The sequence below is a fragment of the Setaria viridis genome, chromosome 6 (assembly GCF_005286985.2).
Source record: "Setaria viridis chromosome 6, Setaria_viridis_v4.0, whole genome shotgun sequence".
Lineage (NCBI taxonomy): Eukaryota > Viridiplantae > Streptophyta > Magnoliopsida > Poales > Poaceae > Setaria > Setaria viridis.
The window spans coordinates 2,943,877-2,956,518 of NC_048268.2; the positions used below are offsets into that span (position 1 = coordinate 2,943,877).

The 12,642-nt window shown below is 44.5% G+C and overlaps 2 protein-coding genes across 2 annotated transcripts; both read right to left on the bottom strand.

Annotated features, from left to right (window-relative positions):
- Positions 1 to 526: 526 nt before the first annotated feature.
- LOC117861346 (autophagy-related protein 8C) lies at positions 527 to 2,992 on the bottom strand. Its single transcript, XM_034744883.2, has 6 exons — positions 2,801 to 2,992; positions 2,625 to 2,714; positions 1,649 to 1,704; positions 1,512 to 1,564; positions 952 to 1,070; positions 527 to 858 (listed from the first exon to the last, which is right to left on the bottom strand). The coding sequence occupies exons 2-6, from the start codon at positions 2,659 to 2,661 to the stop codon at positions 764 to 766; spliced, it is 360 nt and encodes a 119-aa protein (XP_034600774.1). The 5' UTR covers positions 2,662 to 2,714; positions 2,801 to 2,992; the 3' UTR covers positions 527 to 763.
- A 1,464-nt stretch (positions 2,993 to 4,456) lies between these two features.
- On the bottom strand, positions 4,457 to 8,069 carry LOC140223140 (DNA-directed RNA polymerases II, IV and V subunit 12-like). Its single transcript, XM_072294646.1, has 3 exons — positions 7,908 to 8,069; positions 7,304 to 7,396; positions 4,457 to 4,717 (listed from the first exon to the last, which is right to left on the bottom strand). Exons 1-3 carry the CDS (start codon positions 7,948 to 7,950, stop codon positions 4,695 to 4,697), a joined length of 159 nt encoding a protein of 52 aa, XP_072150747.1. The 5' UTR covers positions 7,951 to 8,069; the 3' UTR covers positions 4,457 to 4,694.
- Between the last annotated feature and the right edge of the window lie 4,573 nt (positions 8,070 to 12,642).

The following is a 12,642-nucleotide window of genomic DNA, read 5'->3' on the forward strand; positions in this document are numbered from 1 at the left end:
ACGGTTGATCGGATGGTGTGTTACTAAGGTGGCCAGTGCATTGCTACCAAGTGATGGAAACGTACGTAACCATAGAGAGGATAGAACCGTCAAGCGACATTTATGGCTTCAATGCAACAAAGAACAGTCTTGCCCTCATTCGATGGGCAATGCATATGATTTGGTTTCTTTCAGCGTGTATACTGTTGCCGGCGGTGCGTAGGATTTGGCATTCCCATTCTTGCCCTCATTCGATGCACCATGCATGCCACAGCACCCTGCTTGCTGTCTACTGCAGAGGGGATTCACCCTGCCTGAAGAGCCCAGGTCCGCCGACCTGCGGTGCAGTTCCACGGCCGCCGCCGCCGGCAGCATTAGGTTGTCGGCGTGCCGGTGCTCTTCGCCAGCCGTCAGTGTAGTCGGCACACGCCGGTGGTCTCGTCGGCAGCGTGGCCAGTCAGCCTACGAACAGACGCAACAGCAACAGGCTGATAAAAACGGTGGAATAACCAGATACGCATGTGGTATACTTCGAGAGAGCAGCAACTAACATCAGGGAGAAACACTTGATAATAAGAGTTTCTGAAGCATAGGAGGCACCAGTGTAACCAAAGGGCTACATAAATGTGCTGAGCATTTTACGCTTCAAAGTACTTTTCAACAGTTCAGTGGAACGCAGCTTACGAGCTGCATGCGACAAAGGCGGACCAGATTATGTACACGGACAGGTTCTTGAGATATGCCTATTTACAGGAGGCAGTCACGATGAGGCAATTCCAGGTGCTTAGAACAGCCCGAAGGTGTTCTCGCCGCTGTAGGTCATGTAGAGGAAGCCGTCCGCGTCCTTGTTCTCCTCGTAGATGGCAGACATCAGAGCGGCTGGAAGACCAAAGTGACAATTATGTTTAGGGACAGGGCACAGTTGTTTTCTAACGATGATGGTGCGTGCGCAAAGGAAACATTGGCGTGTACCTGTTGGTGGGAGGGTGTTCTTTACAAAGATGAAGATCGCCTTCTCAGCGCTGAGCTTGATCCGCTTCCGTACAACATAGACAAACTGTCCAACTGTGAGGTCAGCAGGAACAAGGTACCTGTATGCAGTCGGGTATCAGGAACCATACACCTTGATGATACAAGAAAAGTACATTACAGTTGGTCTTTGCTTGTACTGATAAACTAGGCTTTATTCTGAATTAATTAATGTTGCAAGGTGATACAAGCAAAGAATATGCTAATGGAGTAAGCAATCAATTTATTGATGACAACATGCATAAGAAACAAATACTTGATTCAGACGTTTAGTCTGTGGAACTTATTAGAGATAAACAACTTTAAGGCATGGTTGGCACAGGAGTAATACCCACGGCAAAGGCAACCAACAGTTTTGCACTATCAAGAGTTTGACAAAATCAATCACGAAAATTGCTATACTTTCAGAAGCACAGGAAAACGAGAACTCTAATACCAGGAAAACTATCCGGACAATTAGAAAAGCAATGGAATTATTCAAAAATGGATAAGAGCTGACTGACTTTTTCTTGTCAATGTCTGGGATGTCGCTTCTCTCGGCCTTCTCAACAATGACCTGTATCACAAGAAAGCCAGCTTGACTAAGAACAAGTTGATCATGAAAAAGCAGCAGAATACATGAATAAGAACAGATGCTTACAGGGATTCTATCAGGGTACTTCTCCCTGATGCGGTTGGCCTCAGCCTGCCTCCTCTCTGTGACAAATGGCAAATGTACAATGAGAATTTAGTTATTCTAAATCAAAAGGATACAGTTCTTTATAGAGAAAAAAAAAAGAAAATACTGAAGAGTCCACACAATGACAGGCACACAGTAAATAAGAAACAGACAATGGTAAAGCATAATGTGCAACAAGCACACCCTACAGCATCTGGCGATGCCCCGTAGAAGTTAATGGTGCAGCAATGCTATCTAACTAACTGCAACAATTTTTAATACAGGTATAGGGCAATACTAAAAAAACACAGGTATAGGACAGGCATATAAACAGAGATACAACCTAAACCTGAAAGAATTGCAGAGCAATAAAAACTGGAGACTAAGAACTCAGGAACACATCCAGAAAGTTTTTAACATGAAGACGACCAATTGCACAGAAAGGCAATTCACTAGTTACTGGAGCTGTGATCAATTCTGCTGCGGCCAAAATGTCAGTCCAAGTTGCTAGAAGCCTCAGATTTAATTCAAGCGAACGGCAAACTGTGGCCAACTATTTGGCTAGCAATTTTACTAGGAACCACAAGCACCATCATCTTCCACTACTCTAGCCGCCTACAGACTAGTAGGGGATCACAACGGCGAAGCTGCGGATTCTAACCAACCGATCCATACGAGGCACACAACCAGCCCATACTCGGGGTCCACGGAACCAACAAAAGGGAGCCATTTCCCACAGTAGCACCGCGCAACCGCGACCCCGTCGCACAGACCAACCACCCCCGCCCCCCCCCCCCCCCCCCCCCCCCCCCCCCGCGACCACGAAGCTCCGCTTAAACTCAACGGATCGATCCGATCGATCGATACCACGGCCGCGGCCGAGACTCTAGCGCCACGACGAGGACAACGAACCGATTAGAGACGAGCGAGAGGGGTGAGTGGGCGGGGGAGGACGCACCGAGGGGGTGCTCCAGCTTGAACGAGCTCCTGGCCATCGCCCGCCTTCCTCTTCCTCCTCAACCGCGCGCGACCGCAGGCAGCAGCAAACCTGGGTGAGAGACGAATCGGGTCAGGAATTACCCGCAGGTGAAGGGCCCCGGATCGAATCGACCTGCTGCGGCGGCGGGTACTCACCGGGACGGACGGACGGACGGACAGACGGGTGGGTGGACCGGGCGGCAGCGGATTGGACGGGGATCGGTCGGAGGCGGAGGGGGGAGAAATTGGGGCGAGGACCGGGAGAGGTGGGGGAGGAGTGGGGATAGGGGAGTTGCTCGGCTGGTTAAATGCTACGCGCACGCAAGCGGTAGCGTGCGCCCGCCCCCGTTCCCACGGGGGAGAGATGAGAGGGGAGGGTGGAATTGGAATGGATAAGTCCGTCCCTCTCCTCCTCCTCCGGCCATTGCTTTGCTTTTGCTTGCGTGTCCCGAAGAAGCAGTTCACCTCCGGGTCTTCCGTGTCGCCATCGCTCGCCACTTGGGTGCTTGTGCTCGCATTGGATTCCACTTGTTGAAATTTTCGATTTGGTTTTTTGGTTTTTTAAAATGGTGGTCCTATGCAGGAGGCAGTTTTCTAGTGTATTGACCAGGACTCCAGAACTGGGCTTTTTGAATTTTTTTTTTCACGGATAATATATGCCAACTTAAGGTATTTTTGGAGTATGGATTTAGTTGCATACTAATAGTTTTAATGCTTTTTTGTCTGTTAAATATTAAAATTTCCGTTAAAATTCATCTGTTTCGAAAACAAGTCACGTCCTATGTTTTCAATCAATCAAACGGAGGTATTTATCACCAGATTAAAAAGTAATAGTATTCAAGAAAGAATAGAAAAAAACCGAACTGATTCACCGGTTGAACCGGAAAAACTGTGAACCTAGATTGGTTCGGTTCAATCAAAAGATCGGATGCAATTGGACCAGTGCAAACCGGCTGGTTTTGTATTGAACTGGTGAACCAGTTTTTCAGTGAAACCAGCATTGAACTGGTGAACCAGTTTTTCAGTGAACCAGTTTCGACGTTTGGACATTGATTTTGGAACTTTGGACAATAAATTATTATATTATTTCTATGTAATCCCTATCATGTCATATGTGATATGCTTTGGTAATAAAACTTGCATATTACTTATATAAATCATGAGAAATAAGTATTATATTGATAAATGATGAACCACTGGTTCAACCAGTGAACCATTGGCTGGACCGGTAGTAAACCATTGGCTGGACCTGTAAATCAGTGAACCGGTAAATCAGTGAACCAGTAGCTTGACTGGTTCCTGGTTCGATCTGCGGTTCGACTTTTTTTTCTATGCAAGAAAGTCTTGAAATTTCAGACGGTGAGATTAGGTATAACGTGAGAATGCAATCCTGCCTAAGTTTAGCTAAAATTACAGCGGTTTTACAAACCCAACTCCCCGTATCCTAGAAGAACTCTATGCCGGAATCGTGTTGCTACCAATGAATCTCGACGGAACCCTACGGAAGATGATACCAGAGCAGCAGCGGCATATAGACAAGTTACATGCCACTTCTTTCTCAAGTCTTTATGGGTAGAAAGCGACCGATTGCGACTTCCTACCAAACGGAGGGCCTTCCAGTTCCAGGATATCCCTTCCTCCAGAAGGGCGACGCGTGTTGCTCCGACTTGGAACACAGAGAAAAGGGCCCACCATTTTGTCGGATAACACTCGACATTTGCAAACTTGGATAGACATTTTCAGATCATGCAAACAATACCGCCTCAATCAATATCGCTAGGCAACAGAAGATTAACAGCGCAAAGCAAGGCATAGAAGGGCACCATCTTAGGTTCCCAGCAACCATACTACTTCAATCAGTACTTATAAGGTCTCTGACATCCATCACCATTTCAGAGTGTTCCAACACTTCCAGATGAAGTCCAGAACACGGTTACAGCCTACACACAAGTTACCATACCATACGAACTACCATGAGTCAGTCTCCCAGGCGACCTGTTACACTGATTGCGGCACACAACCAACCACCTAGGATGTCGTCCCCTTGCCCTCAGCGCGCTTCATATTGAACAACTGCAAAAAATGAGAGCAACATATCGATCAAGACAAGTATGGATCCAGATTAAATTGCAAAAATAATATGAATAACTATTGGCATCAAGTAGCATGCATGCTTTACAAATTAGAGCGAAGGCCAAAAGAAGGGCGCAACTAATCAGGACAATGGATGTCGCTTGAACTCAGTTAAAAGTTGTGAGATCTTATTTTTGGATTTGGTTTGGCTACCAAATTTCAGTGCCAAGTGGTTCCCGTGATGTACACACAAAGGGACAAAGGGTGGGTTCTATATGCCCTGAACTGAGATTGTCAAACAATGAAGGAAACAAGATGTCAAGCTGATTGCCACTTTTTCTACCTCAACTTCATCAGCAAACATCACTCTACCTCACTCAAGCCCTATGGTAGAACCTAAAGTTCTGCTCCTCAATCACACCATCACGTCAACCTCAACCACCTGCAATGCCTACCACCTTCCTCCTCACCATTAAAACAACAATTTGCATACCCTCCAATCACCCCATCCCTTCTCCTTTAAGGACAGGGCAATCCATCTTCCCATTACAACATAATCCTCTTCAACACAATGTCCAGTGGGAAAACCTTTATTGCGGAAAAACAAGTGTTCCGATTTATGAACCAAAAAACTCATTTGCATCAGCATCAAAGAACCACAACCTACAATACCTTATGGGAGAGTTAACCAGCCTCTAGGAAGGAAGCATGTACCCTAATAATCTGATTACCCAAAATAAAGTACATATGTAAGAGCATATAAACCAGTCTAATTGCCAGTCAAACACCTCCTGGATGTACAAGCACCATGATGGACAGCTCATGAAAAAAAAACATAATCATATATTTAAGCAGGGCATGGTAACTAACTACTCCATGGCAAATTCAATAAATGTAACCACATCAAGAGACTTCCACCACTTGCCAAAATAGATCTATGAGAGTAGGGGGCTAAAGGCCTAAGGGGTGTAACTTTTTATCTTGGATGACAATGGCCCTGGGCCCTAATCATCAAGAAACTCAGAGCTCTAAACATAAGAATAGATTTACCTCAAAGACCAAATAATTACTGAAAATGGTCGAAAAAGGTAATTTAAACTTGCAGGTTCCATCTTTCCATGGAATGTCTACCCTGAGAATTTAAATTTATAGAAACTTTGAAGAGTTTCATGGTTAGGCTTTGGTTTAGTCAACAAATAGACAGTGCATATAGCGATACTACCAAAAGTAATGGAAGAAACACTTTTATCCACACATAATCTTCAGCAAAGCTAGGTACACCATTTAGACAGGTTAAAAAAACAAAATGGTCAATTAATTGTGGACTAGCAAACTGGCCAACTGGGTCTGCTTAAGAATTAGAAACAATGATGAAACAAAAAAGGTATTTTCTCATTATTTTAAGTTTTTTTTTTCCTAAAAGAAGCCATTCCAGGTCAAATATGCTATATCTACGTTGTATAAAATATAGAGATACAGTGGGGGAAAATATATACAGCATCAGTTAGGATGGGTAAGTGTGTAACCGCAGGACAACTCCATGCTAATGTGCTTGAACTACTTAAAAGTGGTCTGTAAAGGTTTAATAACTTAATGCCCAACCCTTCTTGATAACAGGCTGTCAGGCCTGTATGAGATTTTCCATGGCTCACTGGCTATATTTACCCAAGCTCATGGTACACCGTACACATTTATGCTATACTCAGGAAAGACCATAACAACAGCACAAGCCTGTTATCACTTATCAGAAGCCATATAAGATGTGTCCCGTTATATATGTACCAATCAGCAACTATAATTGATTCTTAGCGGTCATTGGTGAAAGCATAAGCAATCACTTCAGACACAGACAACCTTGGAATTGTACAAACAAGTTCATATTTCCATGGAATGTCTCCCCTGAGAATTTATACAACCTTCAAAGAGTTCCATGACAGTGCATACAGTGATACTACCAAAAGTAACATAAGACACTTTTGAACACACATAATCTCCAGCAAAGCCAGCTACACCTTTTGTGCAGGTTTAAAAAAAGAAATGGTCAATTAATTGTGGTGTAGCAAGCTGAGTCTGTTTAAAAAGTAAAAAATAATGATACAAACAAGCATTTTCTCATCATTTTAAGTAAATTTTTGAAAAAAGTCATTCCAGGTTAAACATACTATATCTACATTGTACAAAATATAGACACATGGGGGAAATATCTAGCAACAGTTAGATGGGTACTGGGCAACCGCAGAACTACTCCATGACAATGTGCTTGAACTACTTGAAAGTGGTCTGCAAAGGTAAAGTAACTTAATGCCCACCCCTTCTGAAACAGGCTGTCAGGCATATATGAGACTTTCGATGGCTTACCGGCTATATTATCACAAGCACATGGTACACGTCTATGATATACCCAGGAAAAATGTAACAACAGCGCAAACATGTTATCAGAAGCCGTAAAGGACGTGTCCCGTTATATATGTGCCGATCAGCAACTAGAGTAGAATCTAAGCAGACATTTGTGAAAGCACAAGCAATCACTTCAGAGTTCAGACACAGCCACATGAGATTTCAAGAGAGGAGTAAAAGTGGACATACTTCGGTGGGTCCGCTTCTTGTAGAGGATGCGGTAGCCGCAGTCGCGGCACTGGATCACATCTCCCGGCTTCAGCGTGTTCTCGGATCCACAATCTGAAACAAAAGCAATCGATGCTCTGTTTCAGAAAATGAAAGAGGAATTAAATAATTCACTATCTGGCAAACAGCAAACTGTGGGGAAACTACTGGAGATGAAACCAGACATTCATCGGTAAGCATAAGTTGGGAGTCACTAAAACTTGTAATTTCGATCCGTGTTCAGCCACCAAAGCTTCTAATTTTCCGGATTGATGAATCACCCTTAGTTGGAGAAAGCTGCTAATACATCTCTACGGGTTCAAAATTCCAGGACCAATTTCGGTCCTCTTGTACGACATCTACACGTGTAATCTTACAGAACCCGAAAAAAATATTTTCCAGGTGAGAAACAAAGAAGCCAAATCGCGTCCCTTCTCTTTTCCTACCCCTTGCTAAGCTACACGCACGAAAATCAGTCGCGGTGAGCTGTCCCGGCAACGAACAATTGACCCGGCCGAGAACCGGGGCGACAAATCTAGACCGGGACGGAGATAAGGATGGAGGAGGGAGAGGGATGAAGGATCACCTCCGCAGAGGTAGCTGACGGGTTCCGGCTGCTGAGGGTCCATCCGGTGAGCCGCGAGCTAGGGTTTCTCTCTCTCTCTCTCTGGGGGAGGAGGGAACTCGGAGCAGGGTTTTTTTTTTTTTGAGGGGGCGGGAACACGGAGCAGGTAGGGCCGTAGGGGAGCGAAGATGGGCAGACCGGCAGAGAGATTAGTGAGAGGGAGGAGAGTAGGCTTTGACTGGGCCTCTGGACCGTCGCTATTTCTCCCTGCCGGATGGGCCTAGAGCCTGTATCGGGCCGCAGGCCCAACTTATGCGGAGGTGGGGCTACCAAAGTGATGAACAAGATAGTGGGCCCAATAAGTCTTTGCATTTTCAGCACAGCTAGGGTGGGCATTCGGTTAATTCAGGAAATTCGGGTCGGGTAATATAAATTTGGGTTTTCAAAATAGCTACCCGAACTTCACGGAGAATACCTGAATTTCTAGGTACCCGAAAAAATCAGGTTCGGATTTTCCCGAATTACCCAATAAATTGCATACGTTTGTTCCCCAACCGCCACTATATCATGACCACAACTTTGATAATACATGAGATGAAACAAAAACGCATTTCAACATAACACATACCAATTACACACAAAAAACAAGTAAATTGATGGATCAAACTAATAAATTCGCTACATTTACAATCTACTAGTGCATAATCCAATGGCTTTTAGCATAGTTCGGATAAATCAGAAATTCGGGTACTGGAGTTGAATACCCGAATTTCCTGAATTAAATTCGGGTTTCTCAACTTCGTACTCAACTTTGTACCCGAAATAGTGATCGAGAATATCGGGTTCGGGTATTTCGGGATTGGATTCGGGTAATTTGGGTTCAGGGTTCGAGTTCGGAAAATTCTGCCCACGCCTAAGGACAGTCGAGCAACACCGCAAACCTGATTCCACCACCCTCGCACGTGAGGCGACGTAGTGAGCTGCGAGCAGCAGGAGGTGGGGCCACACACCCACATGTGATGGTGCTAGGGGAAAATCACGAAACAGCACCAGTCTGGCACGTTGTTCACGAAACAGCACTGGAATCTTGGGGTTTCAGAGAACGATTTCAGAGAACAACACCGCAGTCATCTCATGGATTCCCGTAGGGAATTTTGTGTGTAGCACACTCTAAAAGGGTGGTTTTGTGAGAAACACACTTCATTCTTCAATTTAGTCAGCTGGATACTATGATTTTGCATTTTTGTTTCCACCACACTGCAGCACATAAAAAGACCATTTTGCCCTCATAAGGTCGGGTCCACTTGTCAGCCCTCTGCCTCTTCTCCTTTTCCTTTCCCTTTCCCCCCTCTCTCCCTCCCATGCCAAACTCGGGCACATTGTTGAGCGGCGCACCGTTGGAGGTCGTCCGTGGGTGCGTGCCGCTATTCACCACCCTCCGGTGCTCGCCCTCGCTGCCTCCTCCACGCGGGGATGGAGGCCGGGAGCATGCCGCTGAGGAGGCAGTGGGTGATGTGCACCTCCCTGTGCGTGCTTGGCCAGCTGCAGGGAGGAGATCGGGGGAGCTGCAGGGTGGCCACCGCAGCAACGCGAAGGGGATTCAGCGTGGGATGTGGCCCGTGGTAGCGCGGAGTTGGGGTGCGGTAGGTGGCCTGCGATGGTGGAGGGGGAGGGGCACGGGAGGTGCCCTACGGTGGCTGATGGGCGCACGGAGGGGGTGGGGTGCGGGATGTGGCTTGCGCCGGTGCGGAGGGGTTGGGCCCAGGATGTGGCCCACGACGGCACGGTATGGTCGGGCACGAGATGCGGACGACGTCGGCGGAGTGGTGACGCGGAGAGGAAAGGGAAGGAGGAGAGGGAGAGAGCTGACGGGTGGGCCCGGTCCTAGGAGGGCGAAACGGTCCTTTTATGTGGTGGAGATAAAAATGTAAAATGGTATTGTCCAGCCAACTAAATCGATTAATAGAGTGTGTCACACACAAAACCACCATTTTAGGGTGTCCTACGTACAAAATTCCCATTCCCGAAACAGCACTCCTCCTTGGTTTCCCTCTATTTTATTTGTTTCCCTTTGTTTCAGGAAAAAATCAAAAGACCAACTTGCCCCTTGTGTCTCGCACTCTCATTCCCCTTCCCCGTATGCTCAAACTCATTCTTTCCTCGAGCGCTCTCGGAACGCCCAAAGCCTAAAAGGACGGCATGGCTACTAGTAGCAGCGGCTAGCCACTTTGACCACTGTGAAAAATTTGCGGCTCCTTTATCAAAACTGGACGGAAGAGGCACAAATGGAGGCCTAAAAACGCTGCACGGGGCAAATTGGTCCATTTGTAAGTGAAGAAAGGACCAAACCCAAATAGAAGACTGAAAAAGGTAGCTGTAGTGTGTTTTAGCGACCCATCTGCTAAAACCAGTGCCATTCTCAGAATTCACATGTATCAAGTGCTATTTCTTGAACACCATGTGAAACTAGTGCTATTTTCTGAATTCTCCCAATGGCGTTGCTGCGGCCCCACGTGGATTGCCATGCTGCGCGCGCGAGCGTGTTTTTTTTTCTTTCTCATTTTTTCCTATTCAATTAATTTTTCCATATCATTTTGTATTCAAGTAAATATTGTTCGTGTATAAGTTATGTGCATAAATTGTTTAACAACATTCTCGTAAGTTATGACAAATGTTATGCGTATAAGTTATGTGTATCATGAAAATTGTATTACAAAATTTATCACGTAAGTTGTTGGCAGCAAAAAGTTATGTATAAATCGTCTGTATAAGTTATAAATTTGTAAAAATAAGAATTTGAACGTGTCCTTTATAAATTGTACATAGAAATTATATGCATAAGTTCTGCATGCCATTAAAGTTATGCTTCAAAATTATCTCATAAGTTATTAGTATGAAATTATACGTCGAAGTTATGTGTATAAGTTCTAATGTTTAAAAAATGGAAAGTTATGGGAATTAATAATTTCTCGAAATGGAAAGTTTGGGAGAGTCTTGTGGGCTATGGGGATTCTATGGCTGATAATGCTCTTGGCGCGCGCCAGTTAGCATGGCCCGAGCAACACTGGAAATCCTATATATCTTCCGGAAGTTAAAAGCTTATGCATCTACCGGTGTTTGAAGTTCGTGTTGCAAGTATGGACGGATCGGATTCACAGACAAGCGCAGCAAAGCATGCACCCATGCAGCAAGACAATGCATATACGCACATGTGGCGGGCGACTGTTGGTTGCTAGATGGGTGGTAGGTGGGCAATGTTATTTCAAGATTCAAAATTATTATCTCCTAAACTGCTTATCATTTTTTGAATCCATCGAAACCATGAGATTATTTAGAATTAATGTAACAAAATGATATCCTATGTGCATATTTTTATAAAAATAAATATTCAACATTTAGACTAACTGTTTCAACATTTTTCTATATTACCTCAACATTTCACTTTTTATATTGTTTCACAATTTTTTCTATATTATCTCAACATTTAACTTTTTATATTGTTTCAACACTTTTTCTATATTACCTCAACATTTACATAAAAATGTTGAATTAGATTTGAATATGATATTTTCCAACATTTTTCATATAAATGTTGAGGTAGTTTTTTTTAAATTGTTGAACGGTTTTCGAGACTTGTTGAATCTTGTTATTCAAAATGTTGAAAGCATGAAAGTATAAAATAGTAACTTATAATCACAAAGATTAAAATAAATAGGATAAAATGTTGTTGTAGTGGTCCGTTCGTACTTCGTATTAGATACAGTTTAAAAAAATGAGGGCATCATATTTAGTACTTGCTGTGCGCGTTCTCCTCGTGATTAAAAAAAGCAGCAAGCTGGCAAGCTACTGCCTCCGGTGGTTCTCGCGCTAGTTTCCACGCGTAAAAGAAGTAGCAGGCCGCCGTTGGCCCAGAGTATTGGGCCGCGATGGGCCATGCGACGGTTAGCTTATCCACCTTCTGGAATACAGATAGGAGCGCCCGAGCAACATTGCACTACTGGTGAGCTCAAGCCACCTCTTCTTCACTTGAGCTTCAATGTAATTTGTTTTACTTTCAGGAGTGCCTTCACAAGGGGCTTGATGTAAATTTCATGTTATCTTTTCAATAAAATTCAACCCGGTGCACTAAAAAAAAACTGGTGAGCACAAGTAATAAGTTTCCTCTCAAAAAAGAAAAAGCTATGTAGTACACCAAAGTATAGGGGCCTAGGGGGGCTTGGCCCTCCTCAGCCCTCCTACTGCCACCCTGCCAGCAGCAGGCAACACATGCATGCTCAACGTCACAAATGAGTTGCCATCGTCCTTGTTCTGAGTTCTCACAAAAGCACTCCGAACGGAAGCTAAGCATATCTAGAGAAAACCCTCTACAATGCTGGCCCTAACGGCCCAACCCACGTGTCACCGCCGACTGGATCTCTGGTGGGGGCAAACGGATCAAAGACCCAAAAATTGTCTGATATATGTGTATCTTTTTATTACTCACCTTGGTGGAGCGATTAGGTGGCAAACGCTACGGCAAAGGTGACTACAACGTTGATAACGACGGGTCTGTTTGGTAGAGCTCCATTTGATTCTGATTCTTTATAGGAGCTAATTCTATAAGAGAAGTGATTCTATGGTTGGAAGTGTTTCTCTTTGATTCTCTAGCATAAACTCTTAAAATCAGGATGGAAAATCACTTCACAGAATTAGGAGAAGCTACTTTTTTCAGCTCCGAGCCCCTTAGTTCATTTTAGAGAATCACTTCACAAAATTA

Coding starts and splice junctions, on each gene's coding strand:
- LOC117861346 (XM_034744883.2), bottom strand. CDS start 2,661: ATGGCCAGGAGCTCGTTCAAGCTGGAGCACCCCCTCG. Junction 1,565..1,648: donor AGTACCCTGATAGAATCCCT/GTAAGCATCTGT, acceptor CTTGTGATACAG/GTCATTGTTGAGAAGGCCGA. Junction 859..951: donor GAACACCCTCCCACCAACAG/GTACACGCCAAT, acceptor TTGGTCTTCCAG/CCGCTCTGATGTCTGCCATC.
- LOC140223140 (XM_072294646.1), bottom strand. CDS start 7,950: ATGGACCCTCAGCAGCCGGAACCCGTCAGCTACCTCTGCGGAG. Junction 7,397..7,907: donor CGTCAGCTACCTCTGCGGAG/GTGATCCTTCAT, acceptor CTTTTGTTTCAG/ATTGTGGATCCGAGAACACG. Junction 4,718..7,303: donor CAAGAAGCGGACCCACCGAA/GTATGTCCACTT, acceptor CATTTTTTGCAG/TTGTTCAATATGAAGCGCGC.